A 12,176-nucleotide genomic window follows, 5' to 3' on the forward strand; every position below is an offset into this window, starting at 1 on the left:
ATGCGATCGAGTGTGTGTGAGTGGATGCGATCGGGTGTGTGTGAGTGGATGCGATCGGGTGTGTGTGAGTGGATGCGATCGGGTGTGTGTGAGTGGATGCGATCGGGTGTGTGTGAGTGGATGCGATCGGGTGTGTGTGTGAGTGGATGCGATCGGCTGTGTGTGTGAGTGGATGCGATCGGGTGTGTGTGTGAGTGAATGCGATCGGGTGTGTGTGTGAGTGGATGCGATCGGGTGTGTGTGTGAGTGCATGCGATCGGGTGTGTGAGTGTCGGCAGAGGAGCAGGGCGTGCTGGAGAAGGCTGGGAGCAGAGAGGCTGATCATGGAGAAGAGGGAAATGCTGATGCTGAAGGAGGCTGGGATGGGAAGGCTGGGAAGAAGGAGGCTGGGAGGAGAGAGGCTGATCCTAGGGAAGGCTGGGGAGAGGAGGCTGATGCTGAGGGAGGCTGGAAGGAGAGAGGCTGATGCTGAGGGAGGCTGGGACGAGGGAGGCTGATGCTTAGGGAAGCTGATGCTGGAGGAGGGTGGAAGAACAGAGGCTGATGCTGGTGGAGGCTGATGCTTTGGGAGGCTGATGCTGGGGGAGACTGGGAGAGGAAGGCTGATGCTGAGGGAGGCTGGGAGGGGGAGGCTGGGAGGAAGGAGGCTGGGAAGAGAGAGGCTGATCCTTGGGAAGGCTGGGAAAGGGAGGCTGATGCTGAGGGAGGCTGGAAGGAAAGAGCCTGATGCTAGAGACAGAGACGCTGATGCTGGGAGGAGAGAGGCTGATGCTGCGGGCAGAGAGGCTGATGATGCGGGTAGAGAGGCTGATGCTGGCGCAGCATGGCGGATGGAGCACGTTTGGTAATGCGCAGCATGGCGGATGGAGCACGTTTGGGAGTGCGCAGCATGGCGTATGGAGTACGTTTGGGAGTGCGCAGCATGGCGGATGGAGCACGTTTGGGAGTGCGCAGCATGGCGGATGGAGCACGTTTGGGAGTGCGCAGCATGGCGGATGCAGCACGATGGCGAGTGCGGAGTATGGCGGATGAAGCATGTTTGGGAGTGCGCAGCATGGCGGATGGACCACGTTTGGGAGTGCGCAGCATGGCGGATGGAGCACGTTTCAGAGTGCGCAGCATGGGAGATGGAGCACGATGGGGGGTGCGCAGCATAGGGGATGGAGCACGATAGGGAGTGCACTGCATGGGGGATGGAGCACGATGGGGAGTGCCCAGCATGGCGGATGGAGCACGTTTGGAAGTGCGCAGCATGGCGGATGGAGCACGTTTGGGAGTGCGCGGCATGGCGGATGGAGCACATTTGGGAGTGCGCAGCATGGATGATGGAGCACGATGGGGGGTGCGCAGCATAGGGGATAGAGCACGATGGGGAGTACGCTGCATGGGGCATGGAGCACGATGGGGAGTGTGGAGTATGGCGGATGGAGCACGTTTGGGAGTGCGCAGCATGGTGGATGGAGCACATTTGGGAGTGCGCAGCATGGCGGATGGAGCACGTTTAGGAGTGCGCAGCATAGGAGATGGAGCACGATGGGGAGTGCGCAGCGTGGCGGATGGAGCACGATGGGGAGTGCGCAGCATAGGGAATGGAGCACGATGGGGAGTGCGCAGCATGGCGGATGGAGCACGTTTGGGAGTGCGCAGCATGGCGGATGGAGCACGTTTGGGAGTGCGCAGGATGGGAGATGTAGCACGATGGGGGGTGCGCAGCATAGGGGATGGAGCACGATGGAGAGTGCACACCTCCCCCCAACACACACGCGCGCGCGCGCGCACTGCACAACACACCACACACACACACTGGAAACCACAAACAACTGCCCTACACAGACACCCACACACAGACAACGCTGCACACACAAATATACGCACATACCGCACATATATATAACAAAAATCATACATGAACTACACAATACGTAAATTCTAGAATACCCGATGCGTAGAATCGGGCCACCTTCTAGTAAAGTATAAGGGCATTAAAGGAGTAGGTCCCATCTCAGACATCTTTGGAACAGAATATGTGCAAGATGGGAATACCCCCTTAGGTCATCAACCCTACACGTCTTGTGATGTGTTCTTCATCATGATGGAGAATTTTATGCTTTTACTGATTTTGGAATAAAGGAAAATTAATTTTAAACCAATTTACTGATCTGGATGCTGGATATTTTCCTACACTACCCCTTAGGTCATCAGGTATCTCTCTCCTCAAATCAAGGGTTCAGTATTAAAGCTCAAAGCAAAACTAAGCTATCTACCAATGTAGGAGCTTGTTGTCTACCATGGATCCTCCTCCTTCATACGTTCAAGTCCTTACCTGTAGCTACTGCTCGGACCAGAACAGAGTTCAGCTTGATAACAGGACTGAACGTTTGCTTAGTGTCTGAGGACACCACAGAGGTCTTGCTGTGACACTTCAACACCAGCTTCTCGTCTTGTTTCTGAAGGAGAACTAGAAGATCTTCCAGAAGAAGAACGTGCAGATCTGTGGGACGAGAACCAGGACCACACACACATTAGTAATTGGATAATGGCTTCTACTTCTGCTTTGTTTTCCCCTTTTTCTTCTTACTACAGCCATTTTGGCTCTTGGAAGCTTGTTTATAGGAAACGAGTTAGAACTTTTTTCCCTTAAATTAATGGAGTCAAAGCCACAATTTGGGTGAAACTGTGAAAAAAACACAATTCTACCTGTATCTTTCTAGTTTTGATGGTATGGTGTTCATCATATGGTAAAAAGTACCTGGTAATATAATTTTCCAGTTCAGTACAGTTACCCCCAATTTTCAGATTTTTCTTTCCTTAGGTGATTAAAAGGGAAATTGTGAAAAAAAAAATTTGTAAAAATATGTGTAACTTTACTTTTCCATTGAAAGAGCTGTAAGAAGTCTCCTGTGTGGCAAACTGTACTATTTTACAGTTTATATGACATTTGGATCTTTACTGTATTTTTTTGGGAGATGCAAGGATAGTTTTTTCTTCCTGCAATCATTTGACTGACTTTCATGTAATAAAATTAAAAGAATTGGCAATAACTGGGAATTTAATTAGGCCCCTAGAAAAAAATGTAATCCCATTGGCACCCTACAATGGATAAATGGCAACCCAACCGTTTACATGCCGCTGTCAGCCATTGACAGCGTCATCTAAGGGTTTAAAAGCAGCAAATCGAAGCTGGCTCTGGTCACTGCTGGCTGTATAACACAGAATACAGTGGGCTCAGCTTCTGTGTCCTGTAAACACATGCACACCCTGATCACGACGTACTATTATGTAAAGTTGAGTTAGAAAAGAAAAGACGGTTCTGCACCGCCGCAACCAGCCTGATAATAGTCCTGGGGGGAATGGATATCTCACGGAAACCCCATTTTACTCACAAAGTTGAACAAAGGGGTTGCCCAGTTTAGAAAGAAAAGAACCATTATCCTACATGTTTTCACGGCCAACAACATTTACTGACCAACCGTTGAGTCCAATAGTTGATGAAACTCTCTTACCAATGGTTTTATCTTTCGTCATCCTCCACGTTAGAGAGCCTTCATGAATCATTCTCCTTGTCGTCAGGTCCAAGTTCTGTAGAGTAGGAAATGGTCATTGACATTTCTCCGAGTCCCTCGACCACCAATTTTGATTTTGGCCTATGCTCACCTTAAATTCTGCAGCAAGGGGGTTATTACTTCTCTCTAGGGACGTGGAGTCCAAGCGTTTTTGATACTCCCCCAATCGATATTCATTATCTCTCTGCTTTACAGCCTCGTTCACGAATTTCAGGATGTCTCGACATCTACCCCAACAGCGGCAAAGCTTCTCATATTCTGGAGTGCCAGCTGCAAAGGAACGGAAAGGCATGAATGTGCAGGTGTCATACAAGAGAAGAATTCCTGCCCCTGGGTGCAGAGAGTAGAAGAGATTGAGTCTTCTTGCTTCCTCTTCCAAGAGGTGGTGTCATTCCACATGGTTGTGCCTCTACAGCTAATCAGATGCAGTTGCGAAACGATAGTTACCTGGGTCACAATCAAGAGATGATGAAAAAATGGTAATCACCAACGTGGGCACTATTCGAAGCATATTCATGATAACCAGTTGATTGCAAGGCAATAATCAACCACCAAAAGGAGGTTGCCCAAAAGTCGAATGTTTTTTTTTTTTTTGTTTTTTTTTTTTTTATCATATTCTCTTTTCCTTACCATCCGTGTGTTTGATAATGTTCTCCAAAAGCAAAGGGTATTTTGTCAGTCTCTGCATCTCTGATACAATAAGGTCTTTCAGCTGAAGTCTCCGGCACTGAGGGCTGCTCTCCGCTTCCTAGAGCATGAGTGATTAAACAGTCAAAGGATGATAGATGGATGATTAATCGGTGGGTGGATAGATGGATGGATGGATCATTTATGAGTGGAGAGCTAGATGAATTCATGATGGATGGATGGATGGATGGAAGGATGGATGGATGGATGGAAGGATGGAAGGATGGAAGGATGGAAGGATGGAAGGATGGAAGGATGGAAGGATGATGGATGGGGGATTTGGATGGATGGATAATTGAGATTGGTGGCTCCCAAACTCCAGTCATCACAGCCCTCCAACAGGTTATGTTTTCAGGATTTCCTTAGTATTGCACAGGTGATGCCTGTTCAATGTTAAGGGAATCCTGAAAACACGACCTGTTGGGGGTTATGAGGACTGGAATTTGAGAATATATATAGATTTTTTTTGGATGGTTGGATGATTTGGATGAATGGATGGAGATTTGTAGGGATTATGGACAAGGAAGCAGATAGCGCTCAGATGAGCTGTACCTGCATGAACAGGTTGAACCGAGCTTCTTTACGCTTTTTGATTTTGATGAGGTCAAGGGCGATCGTCTGGTACGAGCAGAACTTGGCGGTTTCTTGGCACACTTCTTCTCCTGCGGCTCCATCAAACTGAAAGATAATGGAGAAGAAGAAAATGCACATTTTTCTAAATGACCAATTCCCATATTCTTGACCTCATTGGTGAAATAAAAGTCACAAGTCCATAAGTAGAATAATCCAAAGATATGGATCTGTAAATCGGTGGTCAACATCTTATTCCAGAAGAATCGGAAAGCTTTCTTTGAACTGTCCTAAATGGCAATCTATACAGACCTTGTAATAATCAAAGTATATGCCTTACAGACAGGTCCTTAAGAAATTAATTAACGCTGCTCTCCGTTTTGGTGGTCTCCATTGCAGGCTTATTAACACCTTTCAGCGAATAGTAGGGTCAATTCCTAATTTTCCTTCCACCGGATATCAAACCTTCTTGACAAAGGCATTGATATTCTACCCCCCAATGTACATGCCTGTTCAGCCATTTTTAGAGCTCTTCAGCACAGGAATTATCTCAATTTTAGGCAACAGTACTCACCCGGGACAACATCAGATCACCAATTTCCTTGACCACTGGTCCTTCCTCCCTCACCCTCTTCATGAGTTCTACTAAATAATCTTAAAAAAGTAAAAAGGTTTAGAATGTAAGAAACTGTACGTCTTATTTATTTCCCTACAAGTCCTGCAAATAAAGCCTTACTGTGAATCTCAACCAGTTCGGGGAGATTGGGAAACACAAGCAACAGCTCCTCGGTGGACAGAAGGTTCTCCTTGCGCATCCTCTGGTAGAAGATGTGGTCAAGAACTCGAAGGACACGGAGATGAGAGGCTTCGGTCATAAATAGCTCTGAGGAAGAGAAGGGACCAAACATGAGAACTGGGAGCAAGTCCTAAAAGGTTATCTTTCTTAGTACACCTGTATGGGTACCCACCGTGGATCACTTCTTGGCGTGCCCTCTCCTTCGCACTAAGATGTTGAGCCACCTCTCTGCCTACAGTGTGTTGCCAGTTCTGGGCATCAGGTTCGGGGTCAGACATATGCCCCAAATCATCTTCTTGTAGATTAGCAAGCAAGGATTCACCCGTAAATATCATGTTTGGAGACTCCATACTCCTAGAATAACAATTGTGTTAGTTCTCCAATGGTAATGGTTACACTTGAGTTTACCAAAACCAAAGACTTTCTACCCACCACCGTTTTTATCATCATGGTCAACACAGTTACTCCAACAAAGGAACTTTAGCCCTATATTCCTCTTCAACTATCATATGAGGTAACCACCTACCCAAAACAGCTTTTTCTCACCTGCGGCTCAGCTTGGGGGTGTACGGGGGTGTTGGGTTATCCAGTGATCTGTTACACAAAACAAAAGATTTTGTGAAAATACAACTAAACTTTATCAGCTCAAGAAAGAGGAGCATCAAGCCTTAGACAACCATTCTTTCTCAACCCATTTAGACATGTACACTCCATTTGGGTGAGTGTGCATGTGCTCTCAATAGGGAGAATGGAATAAACTGCTGCCATGAGAGTACAATACGCATGATTGACTGACATGGGGAGAAGATCGACAACAATAAAATATTTCTGAAGGTCTATGAAAGTTGGCTGCCTACAAACAATTATCTAACTTCAAAAACTCTGTTTACATAAGCCTCTTCCTTTTAAATTTATAGTAGGAAGAGCAGCTCTGGAGAACATAACGCAGCAGAAGCAAGTGAAAAAGGTTATTCTAAGACCGAGGTCATCACCTTGTGGACAAGCTGGACGCTGAAGAAGATGCGGACTGATGTAGTCTTGTCGCTTCGGCCGCAGCATCCATGTCCACATCACTGCGGGAGCGAGGAACGTTGTCAGCTTTACGGGATTTCTTCAGCTCTTCCCTGCCCTTTAGGCTTTCTGAACGTCCGAGTTTTACTTCTGACCGGGCACTAAAACAATAAGAAGATGGAGTGGGGAGAAATAATATGACAATGTGCACGAATATGGGACTGGGTAACACAAGATACAGGGGCATGTTGGCAGTTTGTGTCCCTTCAGTAACCCTTGAGTCAACTGATTGAGAGTGTGCGTGTGATTTTAACACAAGTACATCTCAATAAATTAGAATACCATCAAAAAGTTAATTTCAGTTATTCAATACAAAAAGTGAAACATTATATAGTCATTACACACAGAGGGATCTATTCCTATATATTATAGAGTCATTACACACAGAGGGATCTATTTCACATTTATTTCTGTTAATGTTGATGATTATGGCTTACAGCCAATGAAAACCCAAAAGTCATTATCTCAGAAAATTAAAATAATTACCAAAACACACCTACAAAGGCTTCCTGAGTGTTTAAAATGGTCCCTTACTCTGGTTCAATAGGCTACACATTCTTGGGGAAGACTGCTGACTTGACAGATGTCCAGAAGGCAGTCATTGACACACTCCACATGGAGGGTAAGCCACAAAAAGTTATTGCCAAAGAAGCTGGCTATTCAGATTGGTATATCCAAGCATATTAATGGAAAGTTGAGGGGAAGGAAAAAGTGTGGTAGAAAAAGGTGCACAAGCAACCAAGATATCTGCAGCCTTGATAGGATTGCTAAGAAAAGGCCATTCAAAAATTTGGGGGAGATTCACAAGGAGTAGACGCTGCTGGGGTCAGTGCTTCAAGAGCCATCACACACAGACGTATCCAGGACATGGGCTACAAGTGTCGTTTTCCTTGTGTCACCACTCATGACCAATAGACAACGCCAGAAGAGTCTTACCTGGGCCAAGGAGAAAGAGAACTGGACTGTTCTCAGTGTCCAAGGTGTTGTTTTCAGATGAAAGTATGTTTTGCATTTCATTTGGAAATCACGGTCCCAGAGTCTGGAGGAAGAGTGGAGAGGCCACAATCCAAGCTGCTGAGGCCTAGTGTGAAGTCTCCACAATCAGTGATGGTTTGGGGAGCCATGTCATCTGATGGTGTAGGTCCATTGTGTTTTATCAATGTGACGCCCTGGTAAAACCAGGTAGTCACACATAGGCCCCCGCACAACACCTTCCCTCACCTAGGTAACATACAGCTGACCTGAAACCCTAGTCACCCCCCCTTAGGGCAAGACAGGCACACAAGTGGGCGGGACCAGGCAGTTAGGGAACGCCCACCTAGGGGTCTAGACAGCCCGGGGCGGGAAAACAAGCAGGAAAAGCTTTAGTGGAGTCTTGGAGTTCGAGTGGATAGGAGTGTGGGCTGGAGCTAGGTGTAGCTCCAGCAGAGGAAGTTCAAGTTGAACGGTGCCAGGGTCGGAGCCCTGGTACCTTGGCTAGGTGGAAGACAGTGAACTCCATCAGCAGGAGACGGGAAGACTGCTCGGCAGATCCGGGGAGGACCAGAGAAGGGTTGGAGCCCACCGGTACCGACACCGGAGACCCCGACCGGAAACCGTGCACAGAGGGGGTACTCGGACCCTGAAGCCAGGACCGAAACCAGCTGCATAGCTAATTAGCCGATTGAGGGCAGGATTATAAGTCCTGTCCCAACCAAAGTCCTGAAAGAAGACAACCACCCACAGATAGGGATAGGGCAACCGCCAGGGCCCATAGATCCCACGGGTCAGCGTCTGCGAGCACGGCTCTTTAGGCACACAGCAAGCCGGAGCGGACTCCCGAGTTCCACACCAGGCAGCCCACAATACACAAAAACAGTGCAGAGAAAAGGACAGCGACCACCAGCCCGGGTGGGGGACCAGAGTAGAACCGGCCGCGGTGGCCGGCTACCAGCACCTTGGTTTACCAAAACACTCGTGTGATTCATTCAATAGTGAGTAACCAACTATCCCCTGGTCCATCTGGGCGTGCGGGCCTTTGCCGTCGCCATACCCTGCACAGAGACACTGGGCCACGGTGCTAACCATCCCTACCCACGGAGGGGTTAACATCCGGCTGCCATTACATCTCCCCCGGGTATCCCACAACAGCAGCGGTGGTGTCCCACCTCACCACACACCGTAGATGGCGTCACAGACATTCTACAATCAACACTGTACAAATACGTCCCCCTTTTATTTAGAGTGAACGCAAGACCCCTGGGTCCGGGGAACCCCTCGAGCCATACCGTAGGCCCCGGATCCGAACAGCGCCAGGTGCTGGCACGGGGGCGGCACACCCCGACCAAAGTTAGCGCAGCCATCTACCAGGACATTTTACAGCACTTCATGCTTCCCTCTGCCAACAAGCTTTTTGGAGATGGAAATGTAATTTTCCAGCAGGAGTTGGAACCTGTCCACACTGCCAAAAGTACCAATACCTGGTTTACTAACCACAGTATCACTGTGCTTGATTGGCAGCAAACTCACCTGACCTAAACCCCATAGAGAATCTATGAAAGACACTAGAGCCAACAATGCAGACGAGCTAAAGGCGGCTATCAAAGCTACCTGGGCTTCCATAACACCTCAGCAGTGTCACAGGCTGATCCCTCCATGCCACGCCGCATTGATGCAGAAATTCATGAGAAAAGAGCCCCGACCAAGTATTGAGGCATTTACTGTACAAACTTTTCAGTAGGCCAAAACATTTCTGAGTGTAAAATCATTTTTTCAGTTGGTCTCATATAATATTCTAATTTTCTGAGATAATGACTTTTGGGTTTTCACTGGCTGTAAGCCATAATCATCAACATTAACAGAAATAACCACATGAAATAGATCCCTCTGTGTGTAATGACTCTATATAAAATATAGGAATAGATCCCTCTGTGTGTAATTGTCGCGGGCGGGGAGGACGCCGTTGCTGCTGCGCTCTCGCTAACGCTCGGGCCCGGCGCTGCTGCGGCTGCTCGGTGGCTCGAGCGGCGCTCCTCGCTCGTGAGTGAAAGGGGTGGTTGGTTTGGGGGATTTAGTCTGTGACGCCACCCATGGGTCGTGGTGAAGATGGGCACCACTGCTGCTGGTGACGGGGATCCCGGGAGCGATGGTAAGGAGCAGCTGGGATGTCGTTTTCCCCCTCCGTGGGTAGGGGTCTGTGGTCCCGGGGCCCGGTGATGTGACGGGGAGGCAGGGTTGGTGAGGTGCAGGGTTGCAGGGACAGCGCGGCACGGTGCCGAATGGCACGGGTGTACTCACTCAGTAAGAAATGTACAAAGTCCTCGGTAAACCAAACGGCTGGATGGACGGGTCCCGCAGCCGGCTGCAGTGTCCCTCCCCGGACAGGTGATGGCGGCTGTCTTTCCCTGCACCTTGATGTTCTCGTTTGACTACTATGGATCCCCAACGGTAGTCCGCTCCCTGGTGTATGGGTACCGGAGGAGCCCGTTTTCCCGCAGGCGCTGGCCCTTGGGTCTCTAGCCTTAGGCGGTAGCTGTATACCCTCACGGTGTGGGCGGTTGCCTTCTATCGGGTCTTTGGTTGTTAGGAAACCCCTGGGGTTCCGGTCACATTCGGATTTGACTATTGTCGGCGGCTCCAAGCCTGGTCGGGGTCCAATGGCCCTGCCTGTGTGTGCTGGCTTCACTTCGCTCCCCGGTCGGTACCTGTCTATATATCTGTGACGACCTGGCTAGTCCAGGGCGCCACATAATGACTCTAAAATATATAGGAATAGATCCCACTGTGTGTAATGACTATATAATATACAGGAATATACCCCTCTGTGTGTAATGACTATATAATATATAGGAATAGATCCCTCTGTGTGTAATGACTATATAATATATAGGAATAAATCCCTCTGTATAATATAATAATAAATCCCTCTGTACTCTATATAATATATAGGAATAGATCCCTCTGTGTGTAATGACTATATAATATATAGGAATAGATCCCTCTGTGTGTAATGACTATATAATATATAGGAATAGATTCCTCTGTGTGTAATGACTATATAATATATAGGAATAGATTCCTCTGTGTGTAATGACTCTCATATATATACATATATATATATATATATATATATATATATATATATATATATATATATATATATATATATATATATATATATATATATATATAATATTCATTTCCCTTTTTGTAATAAATTACTGAAATAAACTTTTTGATGATATTCTAATTTATTGAGATTCACCTGTATATATTATATATTTTTTATCTTTATTTTTTCATAAAAAAATTGAGATGCAAATAAATGAGTTTATTTTCCTGGCTTAGATCATTACCAGCCCCAATAACACACACTATATCCGAGCATCCTTGTCATTCATCTTAATCCGCTGGAAACAGGTTAATCTAATAATACACAAGAGATCCGACCGGCATCCGTTCTCTCAAGGGTAAATTAAAGATTTCATTATAGAATGTACGAGAGCGGAGAAAAACACAAACAGGAAGAAGATTATCGGGAAGGCGCCCGCCCCCATGGGTACGACTGACACCTGTTCACTGCAAAGGTTGGAAAATTACGGGAACGCAACCAATAGTTCCAAGGGTATTTACCCATAGAAATGTATCAGTATATCAATAAAAAGTAAAGGAACATAAAGGTTTCACTTTATGCATAAAAAATTAGTCTGTTAGAGCTGCAAACGGCTTTAAGCGGGGGTGGGCCAGACTTGTATAAGAAAGAAGAGGAGGGACAACATCTATAAAAGCTAGTTCAGTACTGGTTCTCTCCCATACTCACTGGAGCAAGGAACATACAAAAAAAAAAAATACCCAACAATTAAATAGTTAGCTTGCCCTTTAAGATATCTATTTAGTGCTAAACGTGGGTGGGTCTAATATTTCTATAGACCATTCGGGAGAAAACGGGAAGAACATTACAATTTTGTGGTATCTATACAGTAATTTCCATACCTATACATGGTAAGGAGCATGTGACATTAAAAATCAGTTACTAGTAGACTTGCCCTTTAAACGATCTAGGAAACGCTTCAGCGAGGGTTGGTCTTCCACTTTTACATGGTTGGAAGCAGAATGCTTTATTTTGCTGTAACTACAGAGCAAGTTCTGTACCAATTCCAGACACACTATGTAGCATTTAAAAGCAATTACTTACTAGTGCTCTATGCTATTGATCCAGCTCTAAGCAGGGGTTGGTCTTCAATTTCTATAGCCTTCTAAAAAGGGTGGAAAACCAACACAGAAGATATGTTGTGGTGCCTGTACTGCATTTTCTCTACCCACTCTTGGTAATGTGACATTAATATACCATATAGTTGGCTTGCCCTTACAGCTACAATAGCTACCTCTTAAGCGGGGGTGGGTCTTCCATTCAGGGGTGGATCTTTATAAAATGGCAAGCTGCATACTATCTATTTTGTTACATCTACACATCAAGTTCTATACAAAATCTTGGTAAAGATCATGCAATA

General features: G+C 46.5%; 1 protein-coding gene across 5 annotated transcripts in view; it reads right to left on the reverse strand.

Annotated features, from left to right (window-relative positions):
• ARHGEF11 (Rho guanine nucleotide exchange factor 11) overlaps window positions 1-12,176 on the reverse strand; it is a 124,243-nt gene that overhangs the window by 10,027 nt on the left and 102,040 nt on the right. For all 5 annotated transcript variants that reach the window (XM_075330529.1, XM_075330527.1, XM_075330530.1 and 2 more), the window contains 10 exons: window positions 6,609-6,788; window positions 6,163-6,210; window positions 5,789-5,970; window positions 5,557-5,703; window positions 5,395-5,474; window positions 4,803-4,928; window positions 4,194-4,311; window positions 3,655-3,833; window positions 3,504-3,579; window positions 2,324-2,491 (listed from right to left, as the gene is read on the reverse strand). In XM_075330529.1, coding sequence (XP_075186644.1) covers window positions 2,324-2,491; window positions 3,504-3,579; window positions 3,655-3,833; window positions 4,194-4,311; window positions 4,803-4,928; window positions 5,395-5,474; window positions 5,557-5,703; window positions 5,789-5,970; window positions 6,163-6,210; window positions 6,609-6,788 — 1,304 coding nt within the window. The remainder of the gene's footprint in view (window positions 1-2,323; window positions 2,492-3,503; window positions 3,580-3,654; window positions 3,834-4,193; window positions 4,312-4,802; window positions 4,929-5,394; window positions 5,475-5,556; window positions 5,704-5,788; window positions 5,971-6,162; window positions 6,211-6,608; window positions 6,789-12,176) is intronic.

Source organism: Anomaloglossus baeobatrachus, chromosome 12 (assembly GCF_048569485.1).
Source record: "Anomaloglossus baeobatrachus isolate aAnoBae1 chromosome 12, aAnoBae1.hap1, whole genome shotgun sequence".
Lineage (NCBI taxonomy): Eukaryota > Metazoa > Chordata > Amphibia > Anura > Aromobatidae > Anomaloglossus > Anomaloglossus baeobatrachus.